The 13326-nt window shown below is 42.6% G+C and overlaps 1 protein-coding gene across 1 annotated transcript in view; it reads right to left on the bottom strand.

Annotated features, from left to right (window-relative positions):
• The window catches only part of LOC126471093 (myb-like protein X), a 62658-nt gene extending 49412 nt beyond the window's left edge, over nucleotides 1-13246 (bottom strand). Inside the window, exon 1 of the mRNA XM_050099166.1 lies at nucleotides 9251-13246. Coding sequence (XP_049955123.1) covers nucleotides 9251-13246 — 3996 coding nt within the window. The remainder of the gene's footprint in view (nucleotides 1-9250) is intronic.
• Between the last annotated feature and the right edge of the window lie 80 nt (nucleotides 13247-13326).

The following is a 13326-nucleotide window of genomic DNA, read 5'->3' on the forward strand; positions in this document are numbered from 1 at the left end:
AACACGAGGTTATGTCATGATTGCATGGATAGATCTGACATAAAGTCGATAGAATTGCGAGAAATGACGAGGGAATAGGTGTAAATTGACCGAATATACACCAAAATGCTGGGAAATTGACAAAGTACTTCTATATCTTCTGGTTCGCGCCGAACAATTTGTACATGGGAACAAGTATACGGCAACAAGAGGAATCCGAGAAAACGTCGACATCGAAACGAAGGGAATCAGGGAGGCAGAAATTTTTTCCATCGAGGCAGCATTATACTGTATGTCTGTTGAGGTACCCGTGATACACGCGAGTTGACTATTGTATTTGATGATTTTTAGGAAGACAGAGAACCATGCACCTCTAAGCTTGTTTGCATCTGCGTTAAAGGATAACAGAGTGTGGATGGAGTGATCGATTGAGATGGAGCTGTAACGATGTACGATTTAATGGTTGACTGATGCATTCTAGAGAAGGAGAAGTTGCTGCAGGTCAATTTTTCCACTGTTCTGTCCAGATGCATCAGTTGTGTCACATAGCCTGCGTTCTACTCGTATAGAGCCATGTGTTCTGTATGTGGTTTAAAGCACTGTCTACATGCGATCGTTAATGGTAAACCTGTCGGTCATCAGAGGACTTCCATCTCATGTGTGATGAAACTTGACATATTACTCTAAATGAACTTTGACTTACGCGATGTACTCCATACCCCCTGTCGCCTCGTGGGTGTAAAATCGAGACTTCAGCATCACAACTAAGTTAGCGATAGCTGCTTGTGAGGTGCTGCAGTTCCTCGTGTACACATTTGTCTGACAGATGTACTGTTTACAGAGTTAGTGACGGAATGACTTTCAATTTTCACACGTCGGACACTGCTGCTATGCGTTTATCTGTTTCCTTATAGGAGGTATCCCCCGCTACTAACGATCATTTTATATAGGCCTGATGCAGGCATAGTATAATTTCTGAACTGTGACTGGATGTGAATAGTGGACGCTATATGTCTCCGGAAAGCTATACTGTGCTCGTATCATGCAGAGCAAATGTTTTACTGAAGTAGTTTTTTCGTTTTACGGTTCGATAACATAGTTTATCGTAGAGAAACCGGGAAGAACGGTGTATGTCATGCTCTTGAAATATATTTCTTACATTCGAATATTAACAGCGCTACATTCCATACAACTGATAGGCTGGAAACGCAGGCAATGTAACATTATAGCCCGTTTTAAGTGCAGGTACCGATCTTAGACTCTAGAACAATAGTTAAGAGTTGATAGGCTGGTTGATTTACGTAAAAATGCGTCTATCTCCATCCGTGTGGAGCTCCATCAGGCATAAAAATCATTTGTTTCTTGTTGTTCTTAACTGTCTGCTATTGCATCACGACACTTTGAAATCTGTTACTACACATAGATAAGGAGTGCTAAGCTCCTCGAGATGGGCGCATCTCAAGAAATCTCATGCACTTGGATGGGTGAGGACTCGGAAAGTTTTATTAATTCACGTGACGTCCAGTGTAGCTGTCTACTTCTGATCGGTTGCAGATTAATTCGGTAACGGTGCTGCAGGGCAGATTGGTCAATGACAGTGTGAGGAGGGTCTTTCACTCTCTAATTTTACACTAAGACAGCAAGAATGCCCTGCAACTGTCATACGCAGGGAGATAGATCATAAATTAAGCAATGCACTCAAGGTGTCAGAAATATGTAGAGCGCAGTCTGGTATACTTTGATGATTTATGTGTTCGAGAATTAACACTCAATAGACGTACTGCGCAGTCATCTATCAGCATTTTCAATGATGCCTGCAAAGTAGAGAAGAGGCGGTTTAGCTATAATACTGAAATTGGGGAAACATGCTGTCACATCATTGGCCGGTGTTGAAATTACTGTAAAATTGTTCGCACTATCAACTGTGATGGCTGTTATCGGAGTACATCGCTGGTGTCTTTTCCGTCCCATCCGTGGACTGGCATGCTGTTGGTTACCACATCATGATTGACTGACAGCACTTGTTTGAGTTGGGGAAAGAGTTTTGGTGGATGGACAGCACCTTCTGGGTTGTATTACACCCAAATTGTAATCGCTCACATGAGTGCAATATGAGGAATCAGTCAAAATGGAACGCAGAGCCATCATCTATTCCGTCATTGTGACAGGTGAGTTTAAATACAGTGGTCGTCAATCACTTTCGGATTGGAAACTCTCCACAAAGACGTGAAACTCTTCCAGTTTCCTTATGTTGTAACTGCCTTTTATTTAGATCCGTCCAGTGTATGGGATGTTATGGTAGCCGCCATAAGAAAATGATTTACAGTGTGAAGTGTCTAGTTCTTTGCGAGAGGCCGTGGATCAGAGCGTCTTAATGTTAGTTAATGACCTGACGCAGACCTCGAAGTCGTGGCAGAAAAACAAAACGTATGGCAGTGTACAAAGCGTGTTAGAAAACAATGTTTCAAACAAAGACATGTGGTCACAGGGTGCGCATCTTGCGAATTACAGTATAGCCTGTGGGATACAGTTATCACCCTACAGTATGGGTGATGAAATCTTAAGCTGCCCTCTGCACTGGATCAAAAGCTGTATACTTAATAGGATCTTTCTACATAGGCAGCAGCAGAAGGTTGCCATGACCGATGGGGTGTCCCGTTAGGAATGCTATTCTGTGGAGCATCGCGAAATCTCCCTCTCCGCACTGGGCCGCACCGCAGCTACACGTCATCGCGTGGTGTGTTCTATATCAGATTATGTTAGTGGACCTTCTAATGTTTTTAATTTTTCTCTGTTGGGGGGTAGAGAACAACGATGATGGCATGTTGGGCTGATAAATTTGAATGGACGCGGATCTGCTTCGGATTGTAGTACCTGTATTTAGTTTGAGGACGTACTACTTTGACTGCATTTCCACCGAATGGTCAAATTCAGGTCGTTCTGTTTCTACACGGGTTGCAGAAGGTGGTGGATATGACTTTCTCTGACTTCTGCTCAGTTCCGACTTAAATTGGAACGATCACATGCGGAAAGTTGTAGAAATGGGAGCGGATCTGCTTCGGATTGTAGTACCTTTATTTGGTTTGGGGACGTACCACATTGAGTGCATTTCCACCGAATCGTCAAATTCCGGCCGTTCTGTTTCTACACGGGTTGCAGGAGGTGGTGGATATGGCTTTCTCTGACTTCTGCTCAGTTCCGACTTAAATTGGAACGATCACATGCGGAAAGTTCTAGAAATGGGAGCAGTTGCAAGGTGCGTAGGGGGTGGCTAAAACCACGTTGGAATTTTACTGCAGCAGCCAGGTTCGAGAAAGGTGACTCGTTTCTTGACATGAGAATGCCAGAAATACGATTCACTTGTGGCTGTGATCCGTGCAAGTATCTGCTTGAATGGAAAGACTTGATTCCAAACAATGGACATCATTTCTAGCGGATAGCGTAACACCAGACATCTGAAAAGCTAGTGTACATTTTCTTACGACCTCAATCAGCACATCATCTACTATTACTGTTTGTGATCTTCTCAATCAGCCATCTCCTATAACTCAGTGGATATATCACAGAATCTCTGAAATGGCATTGAGTCAGAATACGTTACAAGTCCTATAGAAGTATCTACTTGGGGCGGCGTGAGGGAGTCGCAAATACCGCTAACATATCGCGTTCAAGTCACCTATCTTCCCGCGATTTCCTTAGCTTAGTAGAGGTGTGATGCATTATCCTGCTGGAATTTGAACTTTTCGCCGTTTTTCTGGGTGAGGGGAGGGGGGTTAGGTTAGTAGAGGTTGCCCAATTGACCTATCTTCCCGCCAAAATTGAAACTTCCCGCCAAAATCCGCCATCTTGAATACCGTCATCGCCGCTATTTTGAATGACGTTATCGCCGCCATCTTGGATGACGTCATCGCGGATATCTTGGGTAACGGTACTTCTCGCCAAAACCCCCCTTGCCCTAATACTAGTATGGTATATTAACTTACAGAGCTACAAAGATGGCTATATTCTTCCAGTGTGATGACACTATATCTATATCTACAATTATCGGAAGTTGGATCGGTAGGAATGGTCACGTTTGTATGCCACCAAAATCCCCTGTCCTTACCCATTTCGATTTATGGCTCTGGGGGTGGTTGAAAGCGTGATGTTAAAAAAAAAAAAAAATAAACACAATAAACGAAGTATGTGAACTTCTCTAAATCATCATCGAATTTAATCATCTGCTTTGCTTAACATTTTTTGTGAGGCATTTGTTTGGATTTCTGTCTAACAGCTGTTACACTGTAATCAATATAAATTGGACACGTTACACGCCAAGTTCTATTAAAAATAGTCTACGCTACAATATTTAGCATTCTACCTGAAATGCAACGAACTTCAGAGTTGGACAGCTAGGAGGCCACTTATCATGTGTACGAATCGCAAGTGGAGAAACCTGCCTCACTTTCTAAACTTACGTAAATGATTTTGTTAATAGAGAAGAAATATTTTGCAGTTTGCTAAGGACTTTCTTTTATTTGAGACGTTGCATCTGTTGACCAAAATACGTGTCATAGGTTGGGGGGGGAGGGGGGGTTTGAGGACAAATTACGGAAACTCCTCAAGAAATGCATGCTTTAACATAAATGTAGACGCTAGCGAAGCCTGCAGGTTGCACTATGGCATTTGTCCACAATCGGCATCTGCGCAACATTCTCAATGCTTTGCGTGTGTCTGTCATAGTCAGAACGGTGGTCTGTGTTGTTGTGAGTGCTTTATGTCGGAGCTAACTGGATTCGAATGCAGGTAAATCGTTGGTGCTCTTATGGTGAGCACTTCCATAACTAAGTTCGCAACTCGTGGTCTAGTCACTTGCGTCGCTACCTCTGGATCACGGGGTCCCATGTTCGATTCCCGGCCGTGTTTGGGATTTTCTCTGCCCGGGAACTGGGCGTTTGTGCTGTTATCATCATTCCATCACCATTCGTGAAAATGGCTAGACAGGACTGTGTACAGAATGGGAATTTGTATGGGTGCTGATGACCGCGCAGTTGAGCGCCCCACAAACCAAACATCATCATCATCATCCTTAACTGAGGTAGCCGAAGAGACTGATGGTTCAAGAGCCACCATATCGAAGATTTATACCACATACTGGAAAGGGTAAAACCACCACCCGATAAGTCACAACACTGACGAAAATGAGTGTTGAGTGTTCGTGATTGACAGTAATGGAAGAGGATTGTGAGGAAAACTAAGAGGCCGACCCTTGCAAACTTACTGAATAACTGAATGCCTCTATTACGAACCCTGTCAGCACCAAAACAACGCTAACGGTGCTCCATAAGTAGGGAACTACAGGCCGAGATAGAATTCCAAAACCAGTCATCAGTGAAGCAAATACGTGTAACAGGGAAGCGTTCCGAGGGCATAAAAGGTGGACTATAAACCAATAGAAGAAAGTCATTCGACCGGATGAGTCTTTTTTCACACTGTTTACATCTTCTGGACGAGTTTACGTCCGAAGAGTGAACAATACCGGGAATTTGGTGATGACTTGGGCAGCCATACCATGGTATTCTATGGACACCTTGGTTACTCTACAAGGTCGCATTACTGCCAGGAATTATGTGTCCATTTTGACTATTCAGGTCTCTCCCACGCCACAATGTTCGTTCCCCAATCATAATGCTATGTTCTTAGACGATAGGGCCCCTCTTCACTGCCCTATTCGTCCACGAGACTCAGAGGGCCATAGACACGGGTGCCAGGTAGGTGCCGTGTTTCTTGACTTCCTCAAGACGTTCGATACAGTTTCCCACAGTCGTTTAATGAACAAAGTAAGAGCATATGGACTATCAGACCAATTGTGTGATTGGATTGAAGAGTTCCTAGGTATCAGAATGCAGCATGTCATTCTTAATGGAGAGAAGTCTTCCGAAGTAAGAATGATTTCAGGTGTGCCGCAGGGGAGTGTCGTGGGACCGTTGCTATTCACAATATACATAAATGACCTCGTGGAAGACATCGGAAGTTCACTGAGGCTTTTTGCGGATGATGCTGTGGTATATCGAGGGGTTGTAACAATGGAAAATTGTACTGAAATGCAGGAGGATCTGCAGCGAATTGACGCATGGTGCAGGGAATGGCAATTGAATCTCAATGTAGAAAAGTGTAATGTGCTGAGAATACATAGAAAGAGAGATCCCTTATCATTTAGCTACAATATAGCAGGTCAGCAACTGGAAGCAGTTAAGTCCATAAATTATCTGGGAGTACGCATTAGCAGTGATTTAAAATGGAATGATCATATAAAGTTGATAGTCGGTAAAGCAGATGCCAGACTGAGATTCATTGGAAGAATCCTAAGGAAATGCAATCCGAAAACAAAGGAAGTAGGTTACAGTACGCTTGTTCGCCCACTGCTTGAATACTGCTCAGCAGTGTGAGATCCGTACTAGATAGGGTTGATAGAAGAGATAGAGAAGATCCAACGGAGAGCAGCGCGCTTCATTAAAGGATCATTTAGTAATCGCGTAAGCGTTACGGAGATGATAGATAAACTCCTGTGGAAGGCTCTGCAGGAGAGACGCTCAGTAGCTCGGTACGGGCTTTTGTTGAAGTTTCGAGAACATACCTTCACCGAGGAGTCAAGCAGTATATTGCTCCCTCCTACGTATATCTCGCGAAGAGACCATGAGGATAAAATCAGAGAGATAATAGCTCACACAGAGGCATACCGACAATCCTTTCCACGAACAATACGAGACTGGAATAGAAGGGAGAACCGATAGAGGTACTCAAGGTACCCTCCGCCACACACCGTCAGGTGGCTTGCGGAATATGGATGTAGATGTAGATGTAGATCGTAGCGTCCAGTACCGATTTTTTGAGCACGATGATGAATTGTTGCATCTCCCCCAGTCATAACCGTCATCAGATCTCAATAGTATTGATCGTGTTTGGTAAACTTGGAAGAGAAATGTGCGTGGTTGTTATCCACCTCCAGCACACTTACCTGTAGTTGTCACTATTTTGCAGGAAGAATGGTATAAGATTCTCTTGAAACCAAAAGGACCTGTACCTCTTCGTTTCGAGACAACTGGAAACTATTTCGAACGCTAGTAGTTTTCCTACACCGTATTAACTTCGTAATGTCTTAGTCTTTTGGTGTTTCTGTATTTTTGTGCACCCTCTATGTATACTTACAAGGGGAGAGCCTTAGGCACGACCGATCAGTTCGGCTCATATTTTGTACAGCGCTTGTGTGTACAGCCTAAAATGAAAGACTCTTAAGATATTTTGGCTCAACAGCCCTCCGTTTTTGAGAAAATCACCACTAAATACCATGACGCGCAATCAATTCAAAATTTACTGAATCGGTAAATAACTGGAAATTGAGCATTTTTCACCATTACATATGTTGTCCACAAACACATATTTTCTTAGAAATCTAGAAAAGAAACTGTTACGACTGTCCCTCATATACTCAGGTGGAACTATGGATAAAATAATGCATTTAGATATACGTGTGTATATAAAATAACGCATTCGCACACGGCGCAAAATTTCATCACAGCGTCTGGAAAACTATTGCCTGCAGTTCTCCTGTGCTTGTAAGAGCCTAGTGATTAATTTGGTTCTCAGTGTGTGGAAGAAATCAGTCGTATAACAGATTTGTTAAAAAAAAAGTTTACCTCACTTGCACCACCTGGGAACTTGACACATTGTAAACCCATAGCCGCTGAGAACAAGTTTTGTCTGATATCGGATTCCTAGAGTGGACAAGCAAATGCTGACCTGTATGATAGCATCTTTATAATGATGAAAGTCAACCGACACGGACGGATTCAATAACGACGCACAACATAATTCATAACCAACTTCCAGTACCGATTTTTCAAGCAGGTATGCAGGTATGCGTGGTACGTATCAAAGCTAATTCTCTAATCTTTGGACCGATTTGTCTTGTTGCGCGAAGATCCCACTTATTAGACGTTCTTGGTCATGCGAGAGGATTTGCTTGGATTGTTTAAATGACAAGTACCATTCCTCTACTTGTTTCGAGGGAACTGAGGACATGAAACTGTGTTACTTAAAGAGCCGCTGTAAAGCGACTAGGATTAAATTTTCTATTCTGTACTAATGCAGGTCGTTTGGGAAATTTATTTGCTTACTTCTTCGTTATCTCTATCAATGTAGTTACTTTATTAACCCTACTATTACTACCACTTTCGAAAAGAAAAGAAACAGAAATGAAAAAAAAGTCTGCTAAACCCAAGTGGGATCGAGCAGGTGTTCTCTATTCCCCAGCTAGGAATCTTGTTCGCTACGTCAGCGCGGCTTATGTTTAGTGGTACTCACCTTACTCAACTTACATGTACGTAAGAAGCAGTCGTAAAAATTTCTTTAGTCGATTTCTGGGAAAATATTCGTTTGTGGACACTCGTGTATATATTCAATTATCTATCGATTCTGTCAATTTAGAGACGGTTGCGCGTCATGAACTTTAAGGATGGTTTTGTCAAAGGCAGGGTTGAGGGAGGACAGGGAGGGATATGTTGAGCCAGAACATTTCAGAGTCTTTCATTTTAGGTGCCGCTCAAGCGACCTGTCAATAATGACCCAAATGGGTTGGCCATGTCTGAGGCCCTCCCTTTGTTAGTGTTCAATGAACCTGCTTGAAATTTCACACATTCAGAAACCATAATTTGCTTAATGTGCAATACTGTGGAATAAGTTTTAGAGTCAAAATGCATACTGTTTGAAGCTTGCCTTGTTTTCGTATTCCCAATAAAGCAAATCGTTTTTTGTCATAGGTTTCTTATACAGCGAAAACACAGAGCATCAATGTACATGATGTGTCGTTTTCAAAAGATTCATACAAAAAATTTTTGAGACATGACCAACAAGCACTCAGTCAGGGTACTTGAACCTTGTATCTGATATAACCTGTGCCTTCCCAAAAAGTCACATAACAGAATGTCCATCATTTCTACATCTATTCTGAGGTCTAGTGTCTTCGCCGTATGTGTCTGATACAGTATACCCTTAACACGTCTCTGGATAGTGCACTTTATGAGGTAAGTACTCGTGTATCTCACAATCTTTGCATGTTTCAGTCGTTTCGAAATGGCATTAGTGTAAATGGTTTAGTGATGATCAGAAAGTAGTGGTGAATACCGTTTGTTCAACTGCTCATGCTGCATATCCCCTCTTCCTCTTTTCTGCAAGATCTTGTCGTTAATGTGATTGACAAATCCTCGAACTCGTTTCTAGTCGGAATACTCACACCTTCATTATGCGTAACTGATCCAGTAGACATGTTTGCCTCTACCGCATCTTGCCCTAGATGAGATTCTTGAGTTTCAAAACATTCGTTCCATGACTTTTCTAACATCTCTTCGTCCTCTGACTCTAGATACGTGTAATACCTAAAGTCTTCACCATCAGTAGGTACGGGCGAGGACATGCACTCTGCCAGATCAGTGAACACTTGTTTTTCAGGAAAAGCGCTGCTGTGCCAGTTTTCGTAATAATACTGTTGATAACTATTGGGTAATTCGTTAGAAGACCATAAAGTGGAACAGCTACAGTTCTTGTCCTGGCATATTCTAACAGGGGTCAAACTTATCAGGTCTTCATCAGTCTCTAAATTCCGCTCTCTAGTGTTGATGTCTTCCTGTAAGTAACAGTACTCATCTGTCTCTTTGTCTCCTGTAATTACTTCCATTTTCACCTTCTCACTTTCCTTCTCTTTTATTTCCTCCGTTTCGACCTCATCCACTACCTGTGTATTCTCCACCTTCTCCTGCTGGAGATCATCATCTACTTCTTCCACTTGATATTCCATTTCTCCTTCCTCTACGTCTTCCACTTCTTCTTCCTCTACCTTTTCCTCTAATGTGTCCTCCACCTCTTCCTCTTCATACATATCCTCCTTTTCCGCGTTCACTTTTTCTTCCTCTATCTCTACCTCTCCAGCTACATCTCCCACTACCTGAAACCAATCATCTTCTAGCTCATCATAATGATTCTCCTCCACCAAATGATGTATCTCCTTCTCCTTCTTCTTCGCCTCCCGTATCACCCTCTTTTTGTTCCATGTTTTGGGAGCATTTACCTTAACAGGGGTCAAACTTATCAGGTCTTCATCAGTATCTAAATTCTGTTCTCTAGTGTTGATGTCTTCCTGTAAGTAACAGTACTCATCTGTCTCTTTGTCTCCTGTAATTGCTTCCATTTTCACCTTCTCACTTTCCTTCTCTTTTATTTCCTCCGTTTCGACCTCATCCACTACCTGTGTATTCTCCACCTTCTCCTGCTGGAGATCATCATCTTCTTCTTCCACTTGATATTCCATTTCTCCTTCCTCTACCTCTTCCACTTCTTCTTCCTCTACCTTTTCCTCTAATGTGTCCTCCACCTCTTCCTCTTCATACATATCCTCCTTTTCCGCGTTCACTTTTTCTTCCTCTATCTCTGCCTCTCCAGCTACATCTCCCACTACCTGAAACCAATCATCTTCTAGCTCATCATAATGATTCTCCTGCACCAAATGATGTATCTCCTTCTCCTTCTTCTTCGCCTCCCGTATCACCCTCTTTTTGTTCCATGTTTTGGGAGCATTTACCTTAACAGGGGTCAAACTTATCAGGTCTTCATCAGTCTCTAAATTCTGTTCTCTAGTGTTGATGTCTTCCTGTAAGTAACAGTACTCATCTGTCTCTTTGTCTCCTGTAATTGCTTCCATTTTCACCTTCTCACTTTCCTTCTCTTTTATTTCCTCCGTTTCGACCTCATCCACTACCTGTGTATTCTCCACCTTCTCCTGCTGGAGATCATCATCTTCTTCTTCCACTTGATATTCCATTTCTCCTTCCTCTACCTCTTCCACTTCTTCTTCCTCTACCTTTTCCTCTAATGTGTCCTCCACCTCTTCCTCTTCATACATATCCTCCTTTTCCGCGTTCACTTTTTCTTCCTCTATCTCTGCCTCTCCAGCTACATCTCCCACTACCTGAAACCAATCATCTTCTAGCTCATCATAATGATTCTCCTGCACCAAATGATGTATCTCCTTCTCCTTCTTCTTCGCCTCCCGTATCACCCTCTTTTTGTTCCATGTTTTGGGAGCATTTACCTTAACAGGGGTCAAACTTATCAGGTCTTCATCAGTCTCTAAATTCTGTTCTCTAGTGTTGATGTCTTCCTGTAAGTAACAGTACTCATCTGTCTCTTTGTCTCCTGTAATTGCTTCCATTTTCACCTTCTCACTTTCCTTCTCTTTTATTTCCTCCGTTTCGACCTCATCCACTACCTGTGTATTCTCCACCTTCTCCTGCTGGAGATCATCATCTTCTTCTTCCACTTGATATTCCATTTCTCCTTCCTCTACCTCTTCCACTTCTTCTTCCTCTACCTTTTCCTCTAATGTGTCCTCCACCTCTTCCTCTTCATACATATCCTCCTTTTCCGCGTTCACTTTTTCTTCCTCTATCTCTACCTCTCCAGCTACATCTCCCACTACCTGAAACCAATCATCTTCTAGCTCATCATAATGATTCTCCTGCACCAAATGATGTATCTCCTTCTCCTTCTTCTTCGCCTCCCGTATCACCCTCTTTTTGTTCCATGTTTTGGGAGCATTTACCTTAACAGGGGTCAAACTTATCAGGTCTTCATCAGTCTCTAAATTCTGTTCTCTAGTGTTGATGTCTTCCTGTAAGTAACAGTACTCATCTGTCTCTTTGTCTCCTGTAATTGCTTCCATTTTCACCTTCTCACTTTCCTTCTCTTTTATTTCCTCCGTTTTGACCTCATCCACTACCTGTGTATTCTCCACCTTCTCCTGCTGGAGATCATCATCTTCTTCTTCCACTTGATATTCCATTTCTCCTTCCTCTACCTCTTCCACTTCTTCTTCCTCTACCTTTTCCTCTAATGTGTCCTCCACCTCTTCCTCTTCATACATATCCTCCTTTTCCGCGTTCACTTTTTCTTCCTCTATCTCTACCTCTCCAGCTACATCTCCCACTACCTGAAACCAATCATCTTCTAGCTCATCATAATGATTCTCCTGCACCATATGATGGATCTCCTTCTCCTTCTTCTTCGCCTCCCGTATCACCCTCTTTTTGTTCCATGTTTTGGGAGCATTTACCTTAACAGGGGTCAAACTTATCAGGTCTTCATCAGTCTCTAAATTCTGTTCTCTAGTGTTGATGTCTTCCTGTAAGTAACAGCACTCATCTGTCTCTTTGTCTCCTGTAATTGCTTCCATTTTCACCTTCTCACTTTCCTTCTCTTTTATTTCCTCCGTTTCGACCTCATCCACTACCTGTGTATTCTCCACCTTCTCCTGCTGGAGATCATCATCTTCTTCTTCCACTTGATATTCCATTTCTCCTTCCTCTACCTCTTCCACTTCTTCTTCCTCTACCTTTTCCTCTAATGTGTCCTCCACCTCTTCCTCTTCATACATATCCTCCTTTTCCGCATTCACTTTTTCTTCCTCTATCTCTACCTCTCCAGCTACATCTCCCACTACCTGAAACCAATCATCTTCTAGCTCATCATAATGATTCTCTTGCACCAAATGATGTATCTCCTCCTCCTTCTTCTTCGCCTCCCGTATCACCCTCTTTTTGTTCCATGTTTTGGGAGCATTTACCTTAACAGGGGTCAAACTTATCAGGTCTTCATCAGTCTCTAAATTCTGTTCTCTAGTGTTGATGTCTTCCTGTAAGTAACAGTACTCATCTGTCTCTTTGTCTCCTGTAATTGCTTCCATTTTCACCTTCTCACTTTCCTTCTCTTTTATTTCCTCCGTTTCGACCTCATCCACTACCTGTGTATTCTCCACCTTCTCCTGCTGGAGATCATCATCTTCTTCTTCCACTTGATATTCCATTTCTCCTTCCTCTACCTCTTCCACTTCTTCTTCCTCTACCTTTTCCTCTAATGTGTCCTCCACCTCTTCCGCTTCATACATATCCTCCTTTTCCGTGTTCACTTTTTCTTCCTCTATCTCTACCTCTCCTGCTACATCTCCCACTACCTGAAACCAATCATCCTCTAGCTCATCATAATGATTCTCCTCCACCAAATGATGTATCTCCTTCTCCTTCTTCTTCGCCTCCCGTATCACCCTCTTTTTGTTCCATGTTTTGGGAGGATTTACCTTACACATGTAATTATTAAGAATGGCTTGACGCAGTAGCTGTGTGCGGAGCTTTGTCAGTTGCTTCCTGGATTGTCGATTCTGCTTGAATCGCCCCACCAGCATCCGACAGAGTGGCACATCCTGCCAAGGGAAGTGAATTATTAGTGTACAATTAAACAATAGCGTAATATGAATAAATTCAA

Source organism: Schistocerca serialis, chromosome 3 (assembly GCF_023864345.2).
Source record: "Schistocerca serialis cubense isolate TAMUIC-IGC-003099 chromosome 3, iqSchSeri2.2, whole genome shotgun sequence".
NCBI classification, from domain to species: Eukaryota; Metazoa; Arthropoda; class Insecta; order Orthoptera; family Acrididae; genus Schistocerca; species Schistocerca serialis.